The sequence below is a fragment of the Carassius auratus genome, unplaced genomic scaffold (genome assembly GCF_003368295.1).
Source record: "Carassius auratus strain Wakin unplaced genomic scaffold, ASM336829v1 scaf_tig00040184, whole genome shotgun sequence".
Classification (NCBI taxonomy): Eukaryota; Metazoa; Chordata; class Actinopteri; order Cypriniformes; family Cyprinidae; genus Carassius; species Carassius auratus.
Window position 1 is genome coordinate 62,838 of NW_020526576.1, and position 17,270 is coordinate 80,107.

The following is a 17,270-nucleotide window of genomic DNA, read 5'->3' on the forward strand; positions in this document are numbered from 1 at the left end:
ATTTCGTCATTTAGCAGACACTTTTTTTTTTCAAATCGACTTGAAGACAATAAGGACAACAGAAGCAATCAAAACCAAGTCTTGGTTAGTTTAATGCAGTACACATAGCAAGTATTTTTTGTTTATTTTTTGTTTATAAAATGTGATTAACTTAAGGCAAATAAATATTGAGATTGACTGATGACTTATTTCATGTTGTGATACCTTATTGTTTAGGTTGGTTTACTTTCTTTCTAGCTAAATCTGGCCTTAATGTACTATAATTTTATCATGTGAATATTTTAGCAATACAAATATGAATTAAGAGATTACTATTATGCAAAATACTTTTTTTAATAATAGCAACACAGTTTGATAAGTCTTATGCAATCTGGAGGTTATTATTTTATTTTTTCCCCCTTCCAAACCATCCATTTTGGGCTCATAACACCACATTCCCTCTTAACTCTGCACCCCATTCAAGCCTTATTTCAGATGATAACAGAGAGTGACTTGAAAACAGTGGCTAAACTGACAGAAGTGAAGTCTGACAGCCTCTGTGTGACATATGTGCTCTCTGAAGGCCTAGCAGCTGGTGTCAGACAGAGAGAGACATTCATAGGGAAAACAGCTGTCATGAACACCCCGCTCACAATGCATATGATTTCCCTGCGCTGCCTTTTGCCTACCTCATCAGTGTGGGTTTTGAGGCCGGAGGGCTGGTGAAGGGCCCCTCAACAGGGCCCAAATGTGCTGACTGCATGCACCAACTGCTGCATCAACTGCAGCCTTTCCTGGATTCCAACTTATTGTTTAGAGAAAGATACATTGTATCTTATGAGCAATGGTCAGCTTGCTTTTGATTTATGAATAAGAATATTATCCTGTACTTCAAAAATGGGTTAGTCATGGAATTCTATCTAAAGTATGCATGCAAGCAGGAACCTCCAAGTGTGTCATTTTTAGCATTTAAAATAGGCTACTTTCTCTTAACCAAACCTAATATGTATTAGATTGATTTTCACCGGAAAAAAAATATTCTAAAAGCCATACAGCCATATTTCAGATTTTATGGGTTCTTAATGAGTTTATTTGGAAAATATAAAATATTAAGATCTTGGACTGTGGGTTGTTCGGTATATGGTTATAAAAATTTTGCCACATGGCATTTTAGGTTAATAGATGCAGTTCCTACAGTTCCATGTGATAAAGTGTATGTGTAAGTGTCACTTCACGTGAACCTCATCGACTTCATGTGAATCTGAGTATTGCTCAAACCAGACAAACATCGCTGAACATACATTACTGCTTGAACCTTTGATTCCCTTGTGTACAGGTTTTGAACATCCAGCTGAAATGCTACAGCAAAGTTCACCATCTGTTTGTGTGGATCTGTGTTTTACACTGAAGTCAAGCGTAGAGGCACTAACATTTATGATGTATTATATTGGTGAACAGTATTTAAAAAATTCAGCTGGATGTTCAAAACCAGTAGGTCATTACACACACACACACACACACACACACACACACACACACACACACACACACACACACACACACACACACATATATATATATATATATATATATATATATATATATATATATATATATATATATATATATATATATACTCTTTAAAAAAAAGGTGCTTCAAAAAGGTTCTTTAAGGGATGACATAAGAACCATAAAGAACAATTCAGTCAGTTAAAGTTTCTTTAAAGAACCATCTATTTCATACACTTTTATAATCAGAAGAACCTTATTTCACCACAAAGAACCTTTTGTTTAGCAAAAAGGTTCTTCAGATGTTAAAGGTTCTTTATGGCACCATTTAGACAAAAAAGTTCTTCTATGGCATCACGACGCATCTTTATTTTAAAGAGTGTATATATATATATATATATATATATATATATATATATATATATATATATATATAAACACACACACACACACACACACACTCACTGGCCACTTTATTAGGTACATCTTGCTAGTACTGTGTTGGACCCTCTTTTGCCTTAAGAACTGCCTTAATTCTTCATGGCATTGATTCAACGAAGTGTTGGAAACATTCCTCAGAGATTTTAGTCCATATTGACATGATATCATCACACAGTTGTTGCAGCTTGGTCGGATGCACATCCATGATGTAAATCTCCCGTTCCGCCACATCCCAAAGCTGCTCTATTGAGTTGAGATCTGGTGACTGTGGAGGCCATTTATGTAAAGTGAACTCATTGTCATGTTCAAGAAACCAGTCTGAGATGATTCAAGCTTTGTGACATGGTGCATTATCCTGCTGGAAGTAGCCATCAGAAGATGGGTAAACTGTAGTCATAAAGGGATGGACATAGTCAGCAACAATACTCAGGTAGAATGTGGTGTTTAAACAATGCTCAATTGGTACTAAGGGGCCCAAAGTGTGCCAAGAAAATATCCCCCACAGCATTACTCCACCACCAGCAGCCTGAACCGTTGAGACAAGGCAGGATGGATCCATGCTTTTATGTTCTTTACACTAAATTCTGACTCTACCATCTGAATGTCGCAGCAGAAATAGAGATTCATCAGACCAGGCAACATTTTCCAGTTTTCTATTGTCCTGGTGTGGTCTTCTTCTGCTCTAGCTCATCTGTTTCAGGGTTCGACCTGCTGTGCTTTCAGAGATGGTATTCTGCATACCTTGGTTATTTCAGTTACTGAAATCTCTAACCAGTCTGCCCATTCTCCTCTAAACTCTGACATCAACAAGGCATTTTCACCCACACAACTGCCCCTCACTGGATATTTTCTCTTTTTTGGACCATTCTCTGTAAACCCTAGAGATGTTTTTTTTTTTTTTGGTAGCATTTTTGGTAATATTTCAAAAGATGAAACTTTCATATTCTAGATTCACTATATGTAAAGTAAATCATTTCAAAAGATTTTACAGCTTATGAAAGTCAAAAATGCAGTCTCTCAAATTATTAGATGATTTACATTTAAGTTTCATTGAATGGCCATCCCTACAGTATAAATTCTGGGTATCTTCTGTTCTGTGAAACCACAATAACAGGGAAGACTGCTGACTTGGCAAAGGTCCAGAAGATGTGGTGGCTTCTGCCACTGCTGTGAAGAATCATTCTCAGAATCTTGGGGTTTTGATTCCAGAATTAAATTGTATTATCAAGAGACAATAAAACCTAGAAAGCTCTGCAGAACATTTTCAGACTCTATGTATGCAGTCTTTTATACAGTTTTTCCTGAAGGTGTGTTCATGTTCAATACATTTTATACATGTGGTAATTGTTTATTAACTCTTTTACCTCTTTTGGCTGTTTCTCCAGCCTGCCACTCATCAGTAGAATTTATTTTAAATGAAACGAAGAAGCCTAATCATATATTTTGTCTAATGTCTAAACAGGATGTGCAACTTTACCATATACTGTATTTTTGTAATATCTGCACCATGAGAACTCCTAATATATTTTGTCTCATGTCCAAGTAGAGTGTGCAGCTCCACCACTGTACCCCTGCACTGTCGGCACATTCCAGTCTCATGCAGGCCTCCACACACACAGACAGATGCATGATTGTAAAAGTAGAATAACTTGATACATAAATGTCTAGATTGATTATACTTGATTAGATCATATTTTGATTAATGAAAATCTTCCTCAAAGACAAATGACTGACACCATCCACAAAGAGGGTAACTCACAGAAGGTCATTACTGAAAGAAGTGGCTATTCACAGAGTGCTGTATCAAAGCATTTTAAATGCAGAGTTGACTGGAAGAAATTACTTATGTGTATTATTTAAAAATTATACTATTTAATGATACTTTTTAAAATAAATGTATAAGAACAATAAGAAATCAGAATACATTAAAAGTATATAAGTTGTTTACATAATTTCATACAATTTTAAAACCCTCAGTAGTCGGTAGGACTACCTTTGCCAGAAGTTGCATTTTCCTTACTCAAGTCTCTATCGGCATTGCACATCTTGACACTGGAATATTTGTCCATTTTGCTCCAGCATTGCTCAAGCTCAATTAGACTAAATGGGAACTGAATGTGAACCATAGCTTTTACGTCATTTCACAGATGCTAGGTTGGATCATAGTCTGGACTTTGACTGGGTCGCTCCAGGACATTCCACTTTTAGGACTGAAGGCGTTTCTGTGGTCATCTTCCTGTTGAGATATGAATAAAACTCATATTCAGTCCCAGAGCTCATGCAGATTGACGCATAATCTTTTCAGGGAGTTTTTTTTTTTTTTGTACGTTTTGTACTCAAACATTTCTCCTAACATCCTTCTTCTTTCCTCAGAGAAGCAATTCCAGAAGCATGATGCTGTCAGTTCTATTGCCTATTGACTGTAGGGATGGTGTTTCTACAGTAATATGCTCTATTAGATTTGATCTCACAGAACTGAGGCTCAAAAGTTCAGTTTTGGGCTGATCAGATAATAAAATTGAGAGTCTCCCATGTGTTGTGCCAAACTCCAGCTGAGATGTAATATGAGTTCTCACAAAGGCTTTCTGTGATACAAGCCAGTTATTGTGTCATTACAGTTTTTCTAAATTGTGTCATGATTGTGGGTCCCTTAGAGCTTATGACACATTTGTTAAAAAAATAATTATATAATCATCTCTGAAATACCCTGTTGGTGATTAAGATACAAAATGATGAGCTTATGTTTGCTCAGATACGCAATGTCAATTCAATACATAGTGTGCCTAAGTTGTTTTTTATGTACCTTTTTTTAACATGCACAGTAGTGACTGTTTTTGTTTAACATGAAATTCAAGCTTTTTGTCCCCATAAATCATCCCATAAAATATTAGAGCTTAACATTCATGCCAGGGCTTTAAAAAATATAAATACTTATAAAATAATTAAGTATTATTATGCAACCAATAATATTTATTATAATTACTTACTTACTTAATCCTCTTTGTCCCATGAGAGACATAAGGCTAAATTAATTTTAACAGTTAATATTATACTAATTAATAATAGTAATAATAACAATGATTATTGATATTATAATTAATAATAATTGGCCTTGAAAAGCTTTAAATGATCCTTAAAAAATTAAATTAGAAAATAAAGTAAAATAAAATAAATACATATTATTATTGTTGTTGGTATTTATGATAGTGATAACAGTGGTCATTAATTATTATTATTATTACATATATTAATAAATAATAATAATAAACTAAACTGAGAAAATTAGTATGTATGAGTCTTACAATGTGAACAGTTTTCAGCACATAGACAGAATGCAGTAAAAGAGCCTTGGATATTATTATATATTCTTTATAAAGTCCAGGAAGTGACTCAGAATTTTCACAAAAAGGCCTGAGATTAAAGGATTATACAATTATTAGACCTGGCATTGTTGTTCAGATGAAGTGGGAGCTGTTGACCCATCAGAGCAATTTACAGACTGTACAAAGGCCTTGAAGGTTAGTGAGAGGAGTCCAAAATAACACATAAATCGATACCCTCCCAGACGGTCTGTGTGAGCAGACACTGGTGTGACGCTGCACTTTTTGTGAGCTGTGTTTGGATGGATGTACGAGAGGGGTTGGGTCATACAGTACATGTGCACACGTGACAGACTGAACTCAGCATCCCCTTCAGACACCCAAATTTGGCATCTTCCCATTTATCTAAATAACTCACCAAATCTTAATTGAAGGCAGTTGGTGCATACAACGATGCATTTGTGAGGGTCCTACCAAAACGAACATATTTTACAATATATATTTTTTTATGTTTCCGTAACTCAAACATAGATTTAATGCATGCATAAATATATGTATTTCTTTATGCCCGATAGCAGTAAGGCTCATTTTTCCTGTGTTCACCAGATCAGAAGTCAATAGATGGGCAGTGGTTCATTCAACAGGGAATAGGAAGGGAGATTTTGGAAGATATTTTAAGAAAGGGATGTACCGAAGATAAACGGGAAGTCATGTGAAACATGCCTTTCGCATTATACTAAAAAAGAGATATGAGAATACATTTTAACAGTCTAACGTTAAGCATGATGTTGAAGTTCTTATCTGTTGTATATTGCTGTATGCTTTTAAGGTTTAAAGGTTTATGGTACAATTTCACATAAACAACATCTTAACATTTAAGTTGCTGCAGGAACAGCGTGTTCCTCCTGGTAGAAATGTTTTTTAACCTAAAAAATTGCTTTCAGCAGCACAGAACTAAAAAATATAGACAATTGCGCCACCTAGTGGTTGAAATGAACTAAAACAAAATGCCATAAATGCCTAAACTGAACGTGCATTTAGCAGTTTTCCAAACCATCGCACGCTTGTTCAGTCTAAAAAAGTATATAATAATTAATTTTGAGTTCGAAAATATAGTGCATAGTAGACACGTGACTGTAACTGCACCATCATTATCGTTAACACTAAGCATAGCAACCATATAAGCAATGCATGCTGAGCTGAAAAGAAAGATCTATACCTATAACTTACACTCCAAATAAGTCACTCTTATTTGATTTTCAACTTAATAATGACTTCTGTCAGGTGAAGTTTATGCTGAAGCTTTGAAACCGCCATCCACCCTGCTAGTCCATTGCTTTAAACAAGTCAAATGTTGTTTTTGCAAAGAATATGATTCTAACAATGAATGTTTTGCTCATTTTTGACGTTCACTTTAATAAATCTATGTTCATGCTCAACATCAGAACGATGTGGCCATACCAACATGACTTGTTTTTCACAAATATCTTTAGTTTAGATCAAAGCAGGCTAAAAAGCTGGAAAAAAACAGCATCAGTGCATTTAAACGTAAAAAGCATTTTACCACATCCACTGTAGACTATACCTTTGTGATTTTAGGTAATAAAAGGTCCACTTTGCACATTATGTACAATAAAAACCAAGCACATTATCGTGGTGTTAACATTTACAGCACATCATAAATACAGCACAAACTGTCATATATCAAACATGAACAAGAAGACTCAAATATAAACTGTATAGTTAAGTTATTGTAGTCTTTTATATACATTCATTAGATCAAACAGCCAGAGCTTTGTGCACCAGAAAGGTTTTACATGACACTGATTCATTAAAATCTGGCTATATGATTGTGTTATTACAGTAAAAGTTACATTCAGTTCAACATTTGAAGTCTCAATTACAAAAGTTCAAACTTTCATTCATAAGGAGAAGTGCTGGCTATGTTCAAAATGCACAGAATGCACATGTGATTGTAATACAAATAAAATAGTTGTCAAAATGCAAGCATGATTTTTTAAGATCATTTTAGGATTATCTGACAGACTTTAGCAAAAAAAAAAAAAAAAGTAATACAACTGAAACAAATTTGTATTTCCTAGATAATCAAACAACACGATGAAGTGATGAATCTGTAGTGTAGCTTACCGTGTTTTCATGTTTTAAATAACATTTTATAATATGTACTATGCTGTGTTGTATTTCAAGAAGAAAGAACACACTGAGTAGCATGCTAGACCACACTGACAACATTCACAGTTCTCCACTTGGAGGCAGTATTACTTTATCATGCTGCAGGTTTGAATGCATTTAGTCTCAATGCATGCTCTGAAATTGACAGTATCTTGTTTATACAAAACCTGTGGATGTATTAAATTTTTTTTAGGAATGTAATGGAGCACCTCTAACAGAACCACAATCCGATGCACGTCTGGTCTGGCCCTTCAGCTGAGCTGCTCGGTTGGGAATGTGGGCTCTCTGTGAAGACAGAGTTTAGTCGCTGCACTGCTTTGGTCTCTGACCTCCACCTGACACTGCAGGGACCTGGTGCTCTTGCGGTCGCTGCGTCGCGGGTCATCATCGTGGACGCTGGTGTCGATGCGGGACAGGGTGCACATGCTGCTCTGGTTGCGTGGGTGGAGACGGGTGGGACGGAGCTCCAGTTCATCGTAGCTGGATACCTGGATGAAGGGACACCACCTGAAGGCCCGTTTGAAACCTGCCCTAAATCTGGAGGTTTGGAAAAAAGGATCTTCTCATTGAAATGCATTACATGTTCATCTCAAAATATTTTAATTCATATAACTGTAATTCTTAATAATGACTTCTTATGACCTAGGATAATAGATATTGTATGTATGTGAATTATGTAGATGGTCCCAAATTAATATTTGTCAGCACCTGTAAGTACAGTAAGTAAAAATGTATATATATATATATATATATATATATATATATATATATATATATATATATATATATATATATATATATATATATATATATATATATATATATATATATATATTTCAACATATATTCATAATTTAAAACAGTATATTAAATATATTATTAACAAATTATATATTGGTATATTTAATATGACTATATTAACAATATATTTAAATATTTATTTTAAAAATATTGAAAACTATTTAATTAAATGTAACATTATTTATTTTAATAAACTTTTTTTTTTTTATCTGTCAGTAGTGGTAGTAGTAGTAGTTATTTAAACAAAAAACTTACCAAAGTTACTGGTAAGTTTTTTTAAGAAATGCAAAATTACATATATATATATATATATATATATATATATATGTGTGTGTGTGTGTGTGTGTGTGTGTGTGTGTGTGTGTGTTATATTAAATAAGACCAACATACTTGCCAGTAACTACTACTTTTAGAACAATTTTTTACATTTTATGTTCAAAAGAACAGCACTTTGTATATGCAAATAATGCTTTACAAATTTTTCTAAGAAAGAAAGAAAGAAAGAAAACTTTCTTGGCCTGTTTCATTACCTGCCATTCAGACAGCAGTAAATGATGGGGTTGTACATGGTGGAGCTCATGGCCAACCACAGCACAGACAGATACACCTGCTGGATGGACTTCCACTTGTTCAGACGCTTGTTTACTCCCGTCACGATGAAATAGACGTGATAGGGCAACCAGCAGAGGGCAAAGGTCACCACCACCACGATCATCATCTTCACCACCTGAGGAGAGAGCAAGAGATCATTTAGAGACACAACGTGAAGCATATGCCAGCAACACATGAGTTTTTGGCTTCTTGTGTTGTGGAAGAAAACAGCATCAGGGGAAGTCACGGCTCAGCTCGCTCTCTGTTTGAAGTCTCCATCTGCCGACTCAAAGCCATCTGCTGCCATTGTTTAGCGAACAAAAACTCAAACCTGAAAACTGATAATGAATGATGAGAGGAAACCTGTCGGGTGCTGATTTGGCACCACACTGAAGGCTTTTGCACCGGTCATCAGACATTCGAGTCAACCTCAATTTAATGCTAGGTTTTATCATGAAAGAGCAGGAGGAGCAACACCGGAGGATACTGCAGTGTGCCGAAAAGCACATAATTGCATATTTCATATGCACCAAAGGACGCTACTGTGTTTTGATTTGTTGTTATCATCAGGTGAAGAGAATGGAGCAGACTGTTGAGGGGTCCAGGAGTCATTTGTTCTTGTTACACTGAACAGCCTCACGTCCCACACAGCCTGACTTCTGAACAGCAGCATCTGGCCCGCGCTTCAGCACATTCTAGAAAGTACAATCAGAAAGTGCTCACTAATTAGACAGGAAGAGACTATTTCAGTATTTCAGACCGAAATATGAGTGTGAAATATCCCATGAATTATTTCCTTTTTGTTCTTTGATAAATAGAAAGTTAAAAAGAGCAACATTTGAAACATAATCTTTTTGTAACATCACAAATCTCTTTACTGTAATTTTTCTGTAAAGTTTTAGTAATTTTTTGTTTTTGTCATTTTGTTGTTGATAGACAGACAGACAGACAGACAGACAGACTGAGAGATATAGATAGATAGATAGATAGATAGATAGATAGATAGATAGATAGATAGATAGATAGATAGATAGATAGATAGACGGACGGACAGACAGACAGACAGAGATATATAGATAGATAGATAGATAGATAGATAGATAGATAGATAGATAGATAGATAGATAGATAGATAGATAGATAGATAGATAGATAGATAGATAGACGGACGGACGGACAGACAGACAGACAGAGATAGATTTTATTAAATTTATTTCAGTTTTAGGTAGCTTGATAGATAGACAGACGGACGGACGGACGGACGGACGGACGGACAGACAGACTGAGAGATATAGATAGATAGATAGATAGATAGATAGATAGATAGATAGATAGATAGATAGATAGATAGATAGATAGATAGATAGATAGATAGATAGATAGATAGATAGATAGATAGATAGATAAATAGATAGATAGATAGACGGACGGACAGACAGAGATAGATTTTATTAAATTTATTTCAGTTTTAGGTAGCTTGATAGATAGATAGACAGACGGACGGACGGACGGACAGACAGACAGACTGAGAGATATAGATAGATAGATAGATAGATAGATAGATAGATAGATAGATAGATAGATAGATAGATAGATAGATAGACAGACAGACAGACGGACGGACGGACGGACGGACAGACAGACAGACAGAGATAGATTTTATTAAATTTATTTCAGTTTTAGGTAGCTTGCTTAACTTGCTCAAATGCAAAGTTTTATATATATATATATAAAATCTTATTTAAGCTAACATTTGTTTTATTTTAAGCAACAAAAAAGGTGGGGGGGTTAAAAATGGGTAAAAAGATATGAGTGAACCATCAAATAATTTTTTATATAAAGCAAATAATCTATAGAAGGTGTGATGTGCTTGTGACACATTTACACTTATGATAAATGCCGTTTTTATGAAAGTCTAATGTAATCCCTTTTGCTGAACATCATGAATGGTGTTGTAATCGGGTGATGAAGTCTGCTTGACGTCTAGTCAGTCACATGCTGAGTAGAAACTAGTTGTACCTTCTTGACAGCCAGGTCATGTTCACCTGCCCTCCTGACGACTGATTGAAGACCATTCATATGCTTCAAATGCAACTTTAATAAACTTTAGCTAAACCTGTGTCAAACTGGCACAAAAAGGCAGGTTCTCTGACACTTCTGCGGCATGTAGCTCATCGTATCTACTGCTAGGGTTACGTCATACCTAACCTTTCTCTGCTTTGTGTAACTGTCGATCAGCAATTATTCGCAGTGCTCCATTGCGTCTCATTAACAGCAGGTCTCTTCAGGGTACAAGACTCTGAAAGACACTGAAGGTGTTCACAGATTGATGACGGAAGGCATTTCTTTTTCTTTTCCAAAAGGTCCGTGTCAAATTATGTGCAAATTAATGAGGCAATGTAAGACGTTGTGAGTGGCTTTTCAAAGGATGCACTACAATGAGCAAAGGATACTGAGTCAAAAACATTGAAGGTTGGTTGTATAGTGTTTTCAGAAGCGTTAGATTAATGGCTTGAAACGTTAACAACAGAGATCCCAGTTTATAAAGTGTTTAGTTTTCAAAAGCAATGGGGAAAGATAGATCTCTGTGCTGTGACGTCACACTCACAGACTGTTCTTTACCCTCTGATGCATGTTGCATAGAAAAACCTGAAGCATCATCCAAAAAACACTGAAAATAAATTAGTGTAGTAACAGTTTTATTCAGAAATTGGGCTGATACAATTAAGTTGAATTTCTTATTTATTCATTTCTTATTATATTTTGCTGTTTGAGTTACACCATTAGTTAGTTAGTTAAAAAAAAAAAAGAAAAAAAAAAGATATGTAACTTTTAAGCAAGGATGCACTGCATTTGCAATAATTAAAATTAGCACATTCATGTTTTATATATTTATATACAGACATTAATTTGAAATCAGTTCTATATTAATTGATTTCTCTTTTTAAAAAAAACATTTGAACACAAACTTTTTAGAGAAAAAGACCCTTCAATAAATCCCTACAAATAATGTTTTTTTGTGTAAATGTTTTCACAACACCATAAAAACCCAGATAACTTTTAAAGAACATTTTATTATTGAATAAAAAGTTACTTTTTCCTTTTAGATTTATGGAAAATGACAGAAATGCTTATAATTCACATGTGCACATTTCTATATTTCTTTCTCTTCAAGAGTCTGAGAAAGAGTTCATACACATTACAAGACAAACTGAATTGCCTTCTGCAAGCTTTCTAGCCAATCAGCAGACTCTTAAAAACAACGTAGGGGCTTTGGGAAGCGAGGTTGTGTAGAGGTGAGTTAACAAGTGCTTTAATCCAGCGTAAACCTACAGTTCTATTTGAAACAATCCCATAATCTCCGCATCAAACACAAAAGTACTGGATTACATTGAGCGATCACAGTCATTAATATGAACCATTTTGGCACAATATGAGATGAATTGTCCTAGATTCATCCTTGAGAGGGAACTATCACTGTCCCACATGTGCGAGTGTGTCTGAACGCTACAGCTCACAAAAAGCTCAGAGCTGACCTGCCAGATAAACCAGACATGACCTTAATCTGTGGAAAAATATCAAATAGATATAGCAATACAGTGAGATTCCCTCAGGACAGGTAAGAGTAAATACATAGATTAATTTCTTTGATTTACAAATGCATGGGCTCATTTCTTAAACTCTGTCCTTTAGTCACCTCATTCTGAAGCTCCTAAAACAGAGGTTATACGAAATCAGTCGATTATTAAAAAACACATTTTCTATTAACAGTTTCATACTGTTTACATTAAGAAAACATTATTTCAGAATGTTCACCGAAAATTCAAAATATAGTTTTTAAAAATTCATGTTTATACGATTATTAGTGAAAACATTAAAAGGTTAGTTCACCTAAAAATGAAAACTAGGCTGTGTTTTACTCACCCTCGAAGCATCATATGTGTATAACTTTCCTCTTTCAGATGAATCCAATCGGATTTATATTTAAAATTGTCCTGGCACTTCTAAGCTTTATCATTGCAGTTTGCGGGTGTTTTAACCAAAAAAGTTAAATAAAGTGTATGCATCCATGATAAAACACGCCTCACATGGCTCCGGGGCACTTTTACTTTCAACTTTTTCACTTTCAATAAAGGCCTCCTGTAGCGAATCCATGCATTTTTTGCCAGAAAAATATCCATATTTCAAACGTAATGAACACTTTTCTCTCACTGCTGATTGTCGTATGCAGAAGCATTCCGGCAGATGGTTGGGTTTTATGGGTTTTATTGGTTTTGTCTCATCACGCCGTTTCCGTCACATGCTAGAGGAATCTGGCCAATCACAATGCACTGGATATCTGGCCAATCAACATACTCCTCGCTTTTCAGAATGATATGGGCTTTGTAAAAATTGACACGTTCCAGAAAGGCCATTGTGAGTGTGCACAGCGACGAGCAAATTGCCAGGTGTAAAAGTGTCATTTATTTGGTTCGATGCACTGCGTTAAAAAAAACTGGCCGACCAATGATATTGGCAATATTGTTCACGTGCCTGGAGCTACTGAAGTTACAGTAGCACATGACTCTGTGGTGCTCAAGCACAAAACGGTCTTGCTGAGCACACATTGATACCTAACGAAGAATTTAGAGTAATTAAGCATATGAAGAAGATGCATCAAGGCAAGTTGAATGTAAAGCTGCTGGTCTCATTGGTGTCTGAACAGAAAAGGCTTTATGACAAATGTGACAGCGACTACAAAAATCTCGATAAGAGGGAGTTGTTATGGAGAGGAATTGCAGATCGAACAGGAGTCAGTGTGTCCTGGGGTACTTTTATTTTTCATTAAGCACCATCTAATGTCAGAGAGTGAATTTGGACCCTCACTCAGCTCATCGCTAGTGAAAATCACTTTTGGTATGAACCCAGAAGATGCACCGAAAAATGCTGCCGATAAGCGCACGCAATAATCGTCCCGGGTGTGAACGAGGCTTTAAATTGAATAAAAACACATTGCATTACACCAAAATACACAGAATAATGTTCTTTCTAGCAACGTCATATGACCCCTTTAAGGGAACCTTGACAGAACGTTAAGTTTTAATGTAAAGTTTTCTTTAAAAGACATTATCCATGCAATGGATTATATATTTCTATTTAGCTTATTTTACTTTTGTTTCAGTTTTAAAATATGTACAAAATATGTTAGTATGTCCTCTCACCTTCCTTTTGGCTCGCAGTTGTCCAACATAATTGTCAGATGAGTCTCCAGGAATCTCTCCTCCCCAAAGTGTCACCCCGACTATAGTGTAGGTGATACCCATGACCACTAGGGGCAGCATGTACACCAGCACCGTTACGATGATGTGATACCTGCACAGGTGAAAGGATAGGAAGCCACCGTAAAAAAAACAAAAAACAAGTGGTTTTTATGTGCCTCGTCAAATGATGAACCCAAATAGTCCTATCTAATGCTTGGGGCTTGGGTGTTTAGACAATAAATTTGGATTGTGAATTCGTAAGACTGTTTGTACTTCTTACACACCATTTGTCCACTGGTAAATAGTAAATGTGTTTGGTCTTCTCGCCTCACTGCAGATAGCACTTAGTGTGAAGATAGCAGGCAATGTAAAGCTACAAAGAGCATTACCAGTATTTGAACACTGGAAGCAAAGCCTGAGAAGCACTGGCAGTAGAGAAATGAGCAATTACCAATCAGCCAGTGTGAACTCATCAGAGAAAAGCTTGCTGTCTTGGTTTCTGCAAATGCATCTGGTTTGGAAAATGAAATCCACCTCATTAGTGACTGATCTGGGACTGTTGGTAACACATGGATCTCTTACATGAACGAATCCTCAGAAGGTCTCGGCCAGGCGACGTAGCAGATGGTTCTGCGAGGCATAGTTCTCGTGGTTGAGTAGAAACACAGCGGGAAGGCCAAAATCACCGCCAGGGCCCAAATACAGACAATCACCACTTTAGTAGCAGTAGCTGACAGACGGGGCTTCAGAGGGTGAATGATAGCCATGTACCTGCATAAAAAACATGGTTTTAATAAAACCTTTTAGCATTTCCAAAGCTCTTGGAAAGAGAAGTCATCAAGTTTGGGTAGACTTCTACCTCTGAAAGGAATCTATAACAGATGTTATTTTTGTGTTTTTTATTTAAAAGGAATATCCAGTAGTCACAATCGGAGTTATAAATGTCCTAGCTCTTCCAAAATGTGTAGTTGCAGTGAATAGTGCTCGAGATTTTGATGCCCAGTAATGCACATCCAACCATCATAAAAAGTCCTCCACAGGCGTTTAATAAATATCCATATTAAAAACTTTTCTTTGCACACAAAAAGTATCCTTGTAGCTTTGTAAAATTATGGTTGAATCCCTGATGCCACATGGACTAGACCTGGGAACATTGCAGTTGCATTGCTGGGTCAGCGAGCTCTAAGATTTAATAAAAAATATCTTAATTTGTGTAAAGTTATAAGCAGTCTGTGCTGTGTATCCCAAGTTCATGGGCAGGAAATGAAGTTTCCTCTTTTTCATTGCAGTTAAATGACAGAGGGGTCAAACGGAAGACGTTCAACTTATGAGCTCCCTGAGGAGATTACTGATGAATATGGAAGAGGAAGAAAGACGCCTCGCTAGTGGTACTAAAAGCCTGTTACTCTCAAAGTGCTGTTCAATCCCCGCAGGCCAATTTTTCATCAGTACATCAACAGGATTCTCACACCTTCTGAGCAATGAATTCCCATGACTTGCATGACTTAATTCAGATTACAATTACAGACACTCAGAAAGCAGGGTGATGTCAGGTGAAACGGGGCAAGACAAGTCCTGCCATAGATTCAAAATCCAATCATTGTAACTACTCGCAAAAACAACGTTTGACATCTAAATGATTTTATTGGTCTTGTTATAATTCATGTGTGGGCAGAGCAAATCATTTTACAGAGAAAAAAAAAAAGGTAAAATTAATTAAATTTTGATTATTTCTGTTTAAGAAATACAAAATAACTAAATTAATTATAGAGCAAAGTTTATCAACTAAAAGTAGACCAAGTTATTACTTTGAAATAAATTTTCAAGCCTTGAAATGTATATTGACTCATCAACATAAAAATGTTAACACATTTATTAAAATATTAATTTTGCTGTAACATGCATTGACCAGACATTCTGATATTTAAATAGCTCTCATGTTATTTTTGTTCACATTTTAACATAAAATGATAGAAAAGACAGAAAGAGCGGTGTGCTTCCGTTTAATTTACAAACTCATTTTAGTTCTTGGATAGTTATAGTCTTTATATAGCCTATATTATCTTGTACACTTCAACAATTCAAAATTTTAAAATTCCCGTTAGATCCATGAAGCGTGACGTTATTTCGAGGTCAATAAGGCATTCAAACACACGTAGCCCATATGTAAACACATTTGGAATTCATAACATTCCACATAGAATTTATATTAATCATATTTGTTATATATTTGCGTATTGAAATAAGTATTGCTCCCGGATAATTTACAGTGACATTTTTTTAATAAGCTAGATCAGCCTATATTTCATAGACTTGTAACCACTTTTCCAGCTGTGTAAAATTCCCACGAGAACCAATCCAGTGTTCCATCGTAGGCTGAATTGTGAATAGGCTACTGCACGATTAAAATATTAGCCTATAATTGATCATAAACAGCCTCACCTGTCGACTGCAATCGCAGTCATGGAGTAAATGCTGGCAAACACGGCGGTCACGGGAAAGAAGTTGTGGAACTTGCAGTAAACCTCTCCAAAGTACCACTCTCCGTGCGTGGCGTAAATGAAGTTGATGAGCGTGTTGAAGGCGGCCATCGAGGCGTCGGAGAACGCCAGGTTGAGCAAGAAATAGTTGGTCACGGTGCGCATCCGTTTATGGGCCAAAATGATCCAAATAACGATGAGGTTTCCGAACACGGCGACCGCCAGAACGGAGCTGTACGCGACCGACCAGATCGCGACGCGCCACGGAGGCTGCACGAACTGATTTGTGAAATTGCGCGTTACGTTTGAGCCGCTCTGAGGACCAGCCATGATAAACTTACTGTGATATCCCTCCAAAACAGCTAGGATACGATCTCAGACATATATTTTTACTTCTGTGGTGTCAAGTATAGATCTGCGCTTCCTCCTGCGCTCCATCCAAAGTGTCCAAAACCGCGGTGACGCGCAGTCATGCTTCATATGACAGACGTCTGGAGATGCTGCTACTCCTGCCACATGTTGCTGCTCAATGAATAGTGAAACAGGCAAATGTGGGATGGTTTTAGTAGATTTGCGATAGAGGAATGACAAATGCTTTATAATTCCGACCTAAATATAGCCTTCCAAAACAACTTCTGTGTGATGCGACTTCAGAACCAGGCGTTTCATTTAACTTATGCGTCGAATTTATTTAAAATGCGCATTTATGCAATTTA

The 17,270-nt window shown here is 36.1% G+C and overlaps 1 protein-coding gene across 1 annotated transcript; it reads right to left on the reverse strand.

Annotated features, from left to right (window-relative positions):
- Positions 1-6,650: 6,650 nt before the first annotated feature.
- LOC113084556 (neuromedin-K receptor-like) lies at positions 6,651-16,884 on the reverse strand. The gene is made up of 5 exons (XM_026254884.1): positions 16,517-16,884; positions 14,657-14,845; positions 14,036-14,186; positions 8,774-8,970; positions 6,651-7,979 (listed from the first exon to the last, which is right to left on the reverse strand). Exons 1-5 carry the CDS (start codon positions 16,882-16,884, stop codon positions 7,694-7,696), a joined length of 1,191 nt encoding a protein of 396 aa, XP_026110669.1. The 3' UTR covers positions 6,651-7,693.
- Between the last annotated feature and the right edge of the window lie 386 nt (positions 16,885-17,270).

Bases quoted from the DNA above. Each gene is read 5' to 3' on its own strand.
- LOC113084556 (XM_026254884.1), bottom strand. From the start codon at position 16,884: ATGGCTGGTCCTCAGAGCGGCTCAAACGTAACGCGCAATTTCACAAAT. The intron at 14,846-16,516 runs GTGAGGCTGTTT...TTTTTTATGCAG, and splicing joins ACTGCGATTGCAGTCGACAG to GTACATGGCTATCATTCACC. The intron at 7,980-8,773 runs GTAATGAAACAG...CCAAACCTCCAG, and splicing joins TACTGCTGTCTGAATGGCAG to ATTTAGGGCAGGTTTCAAAC.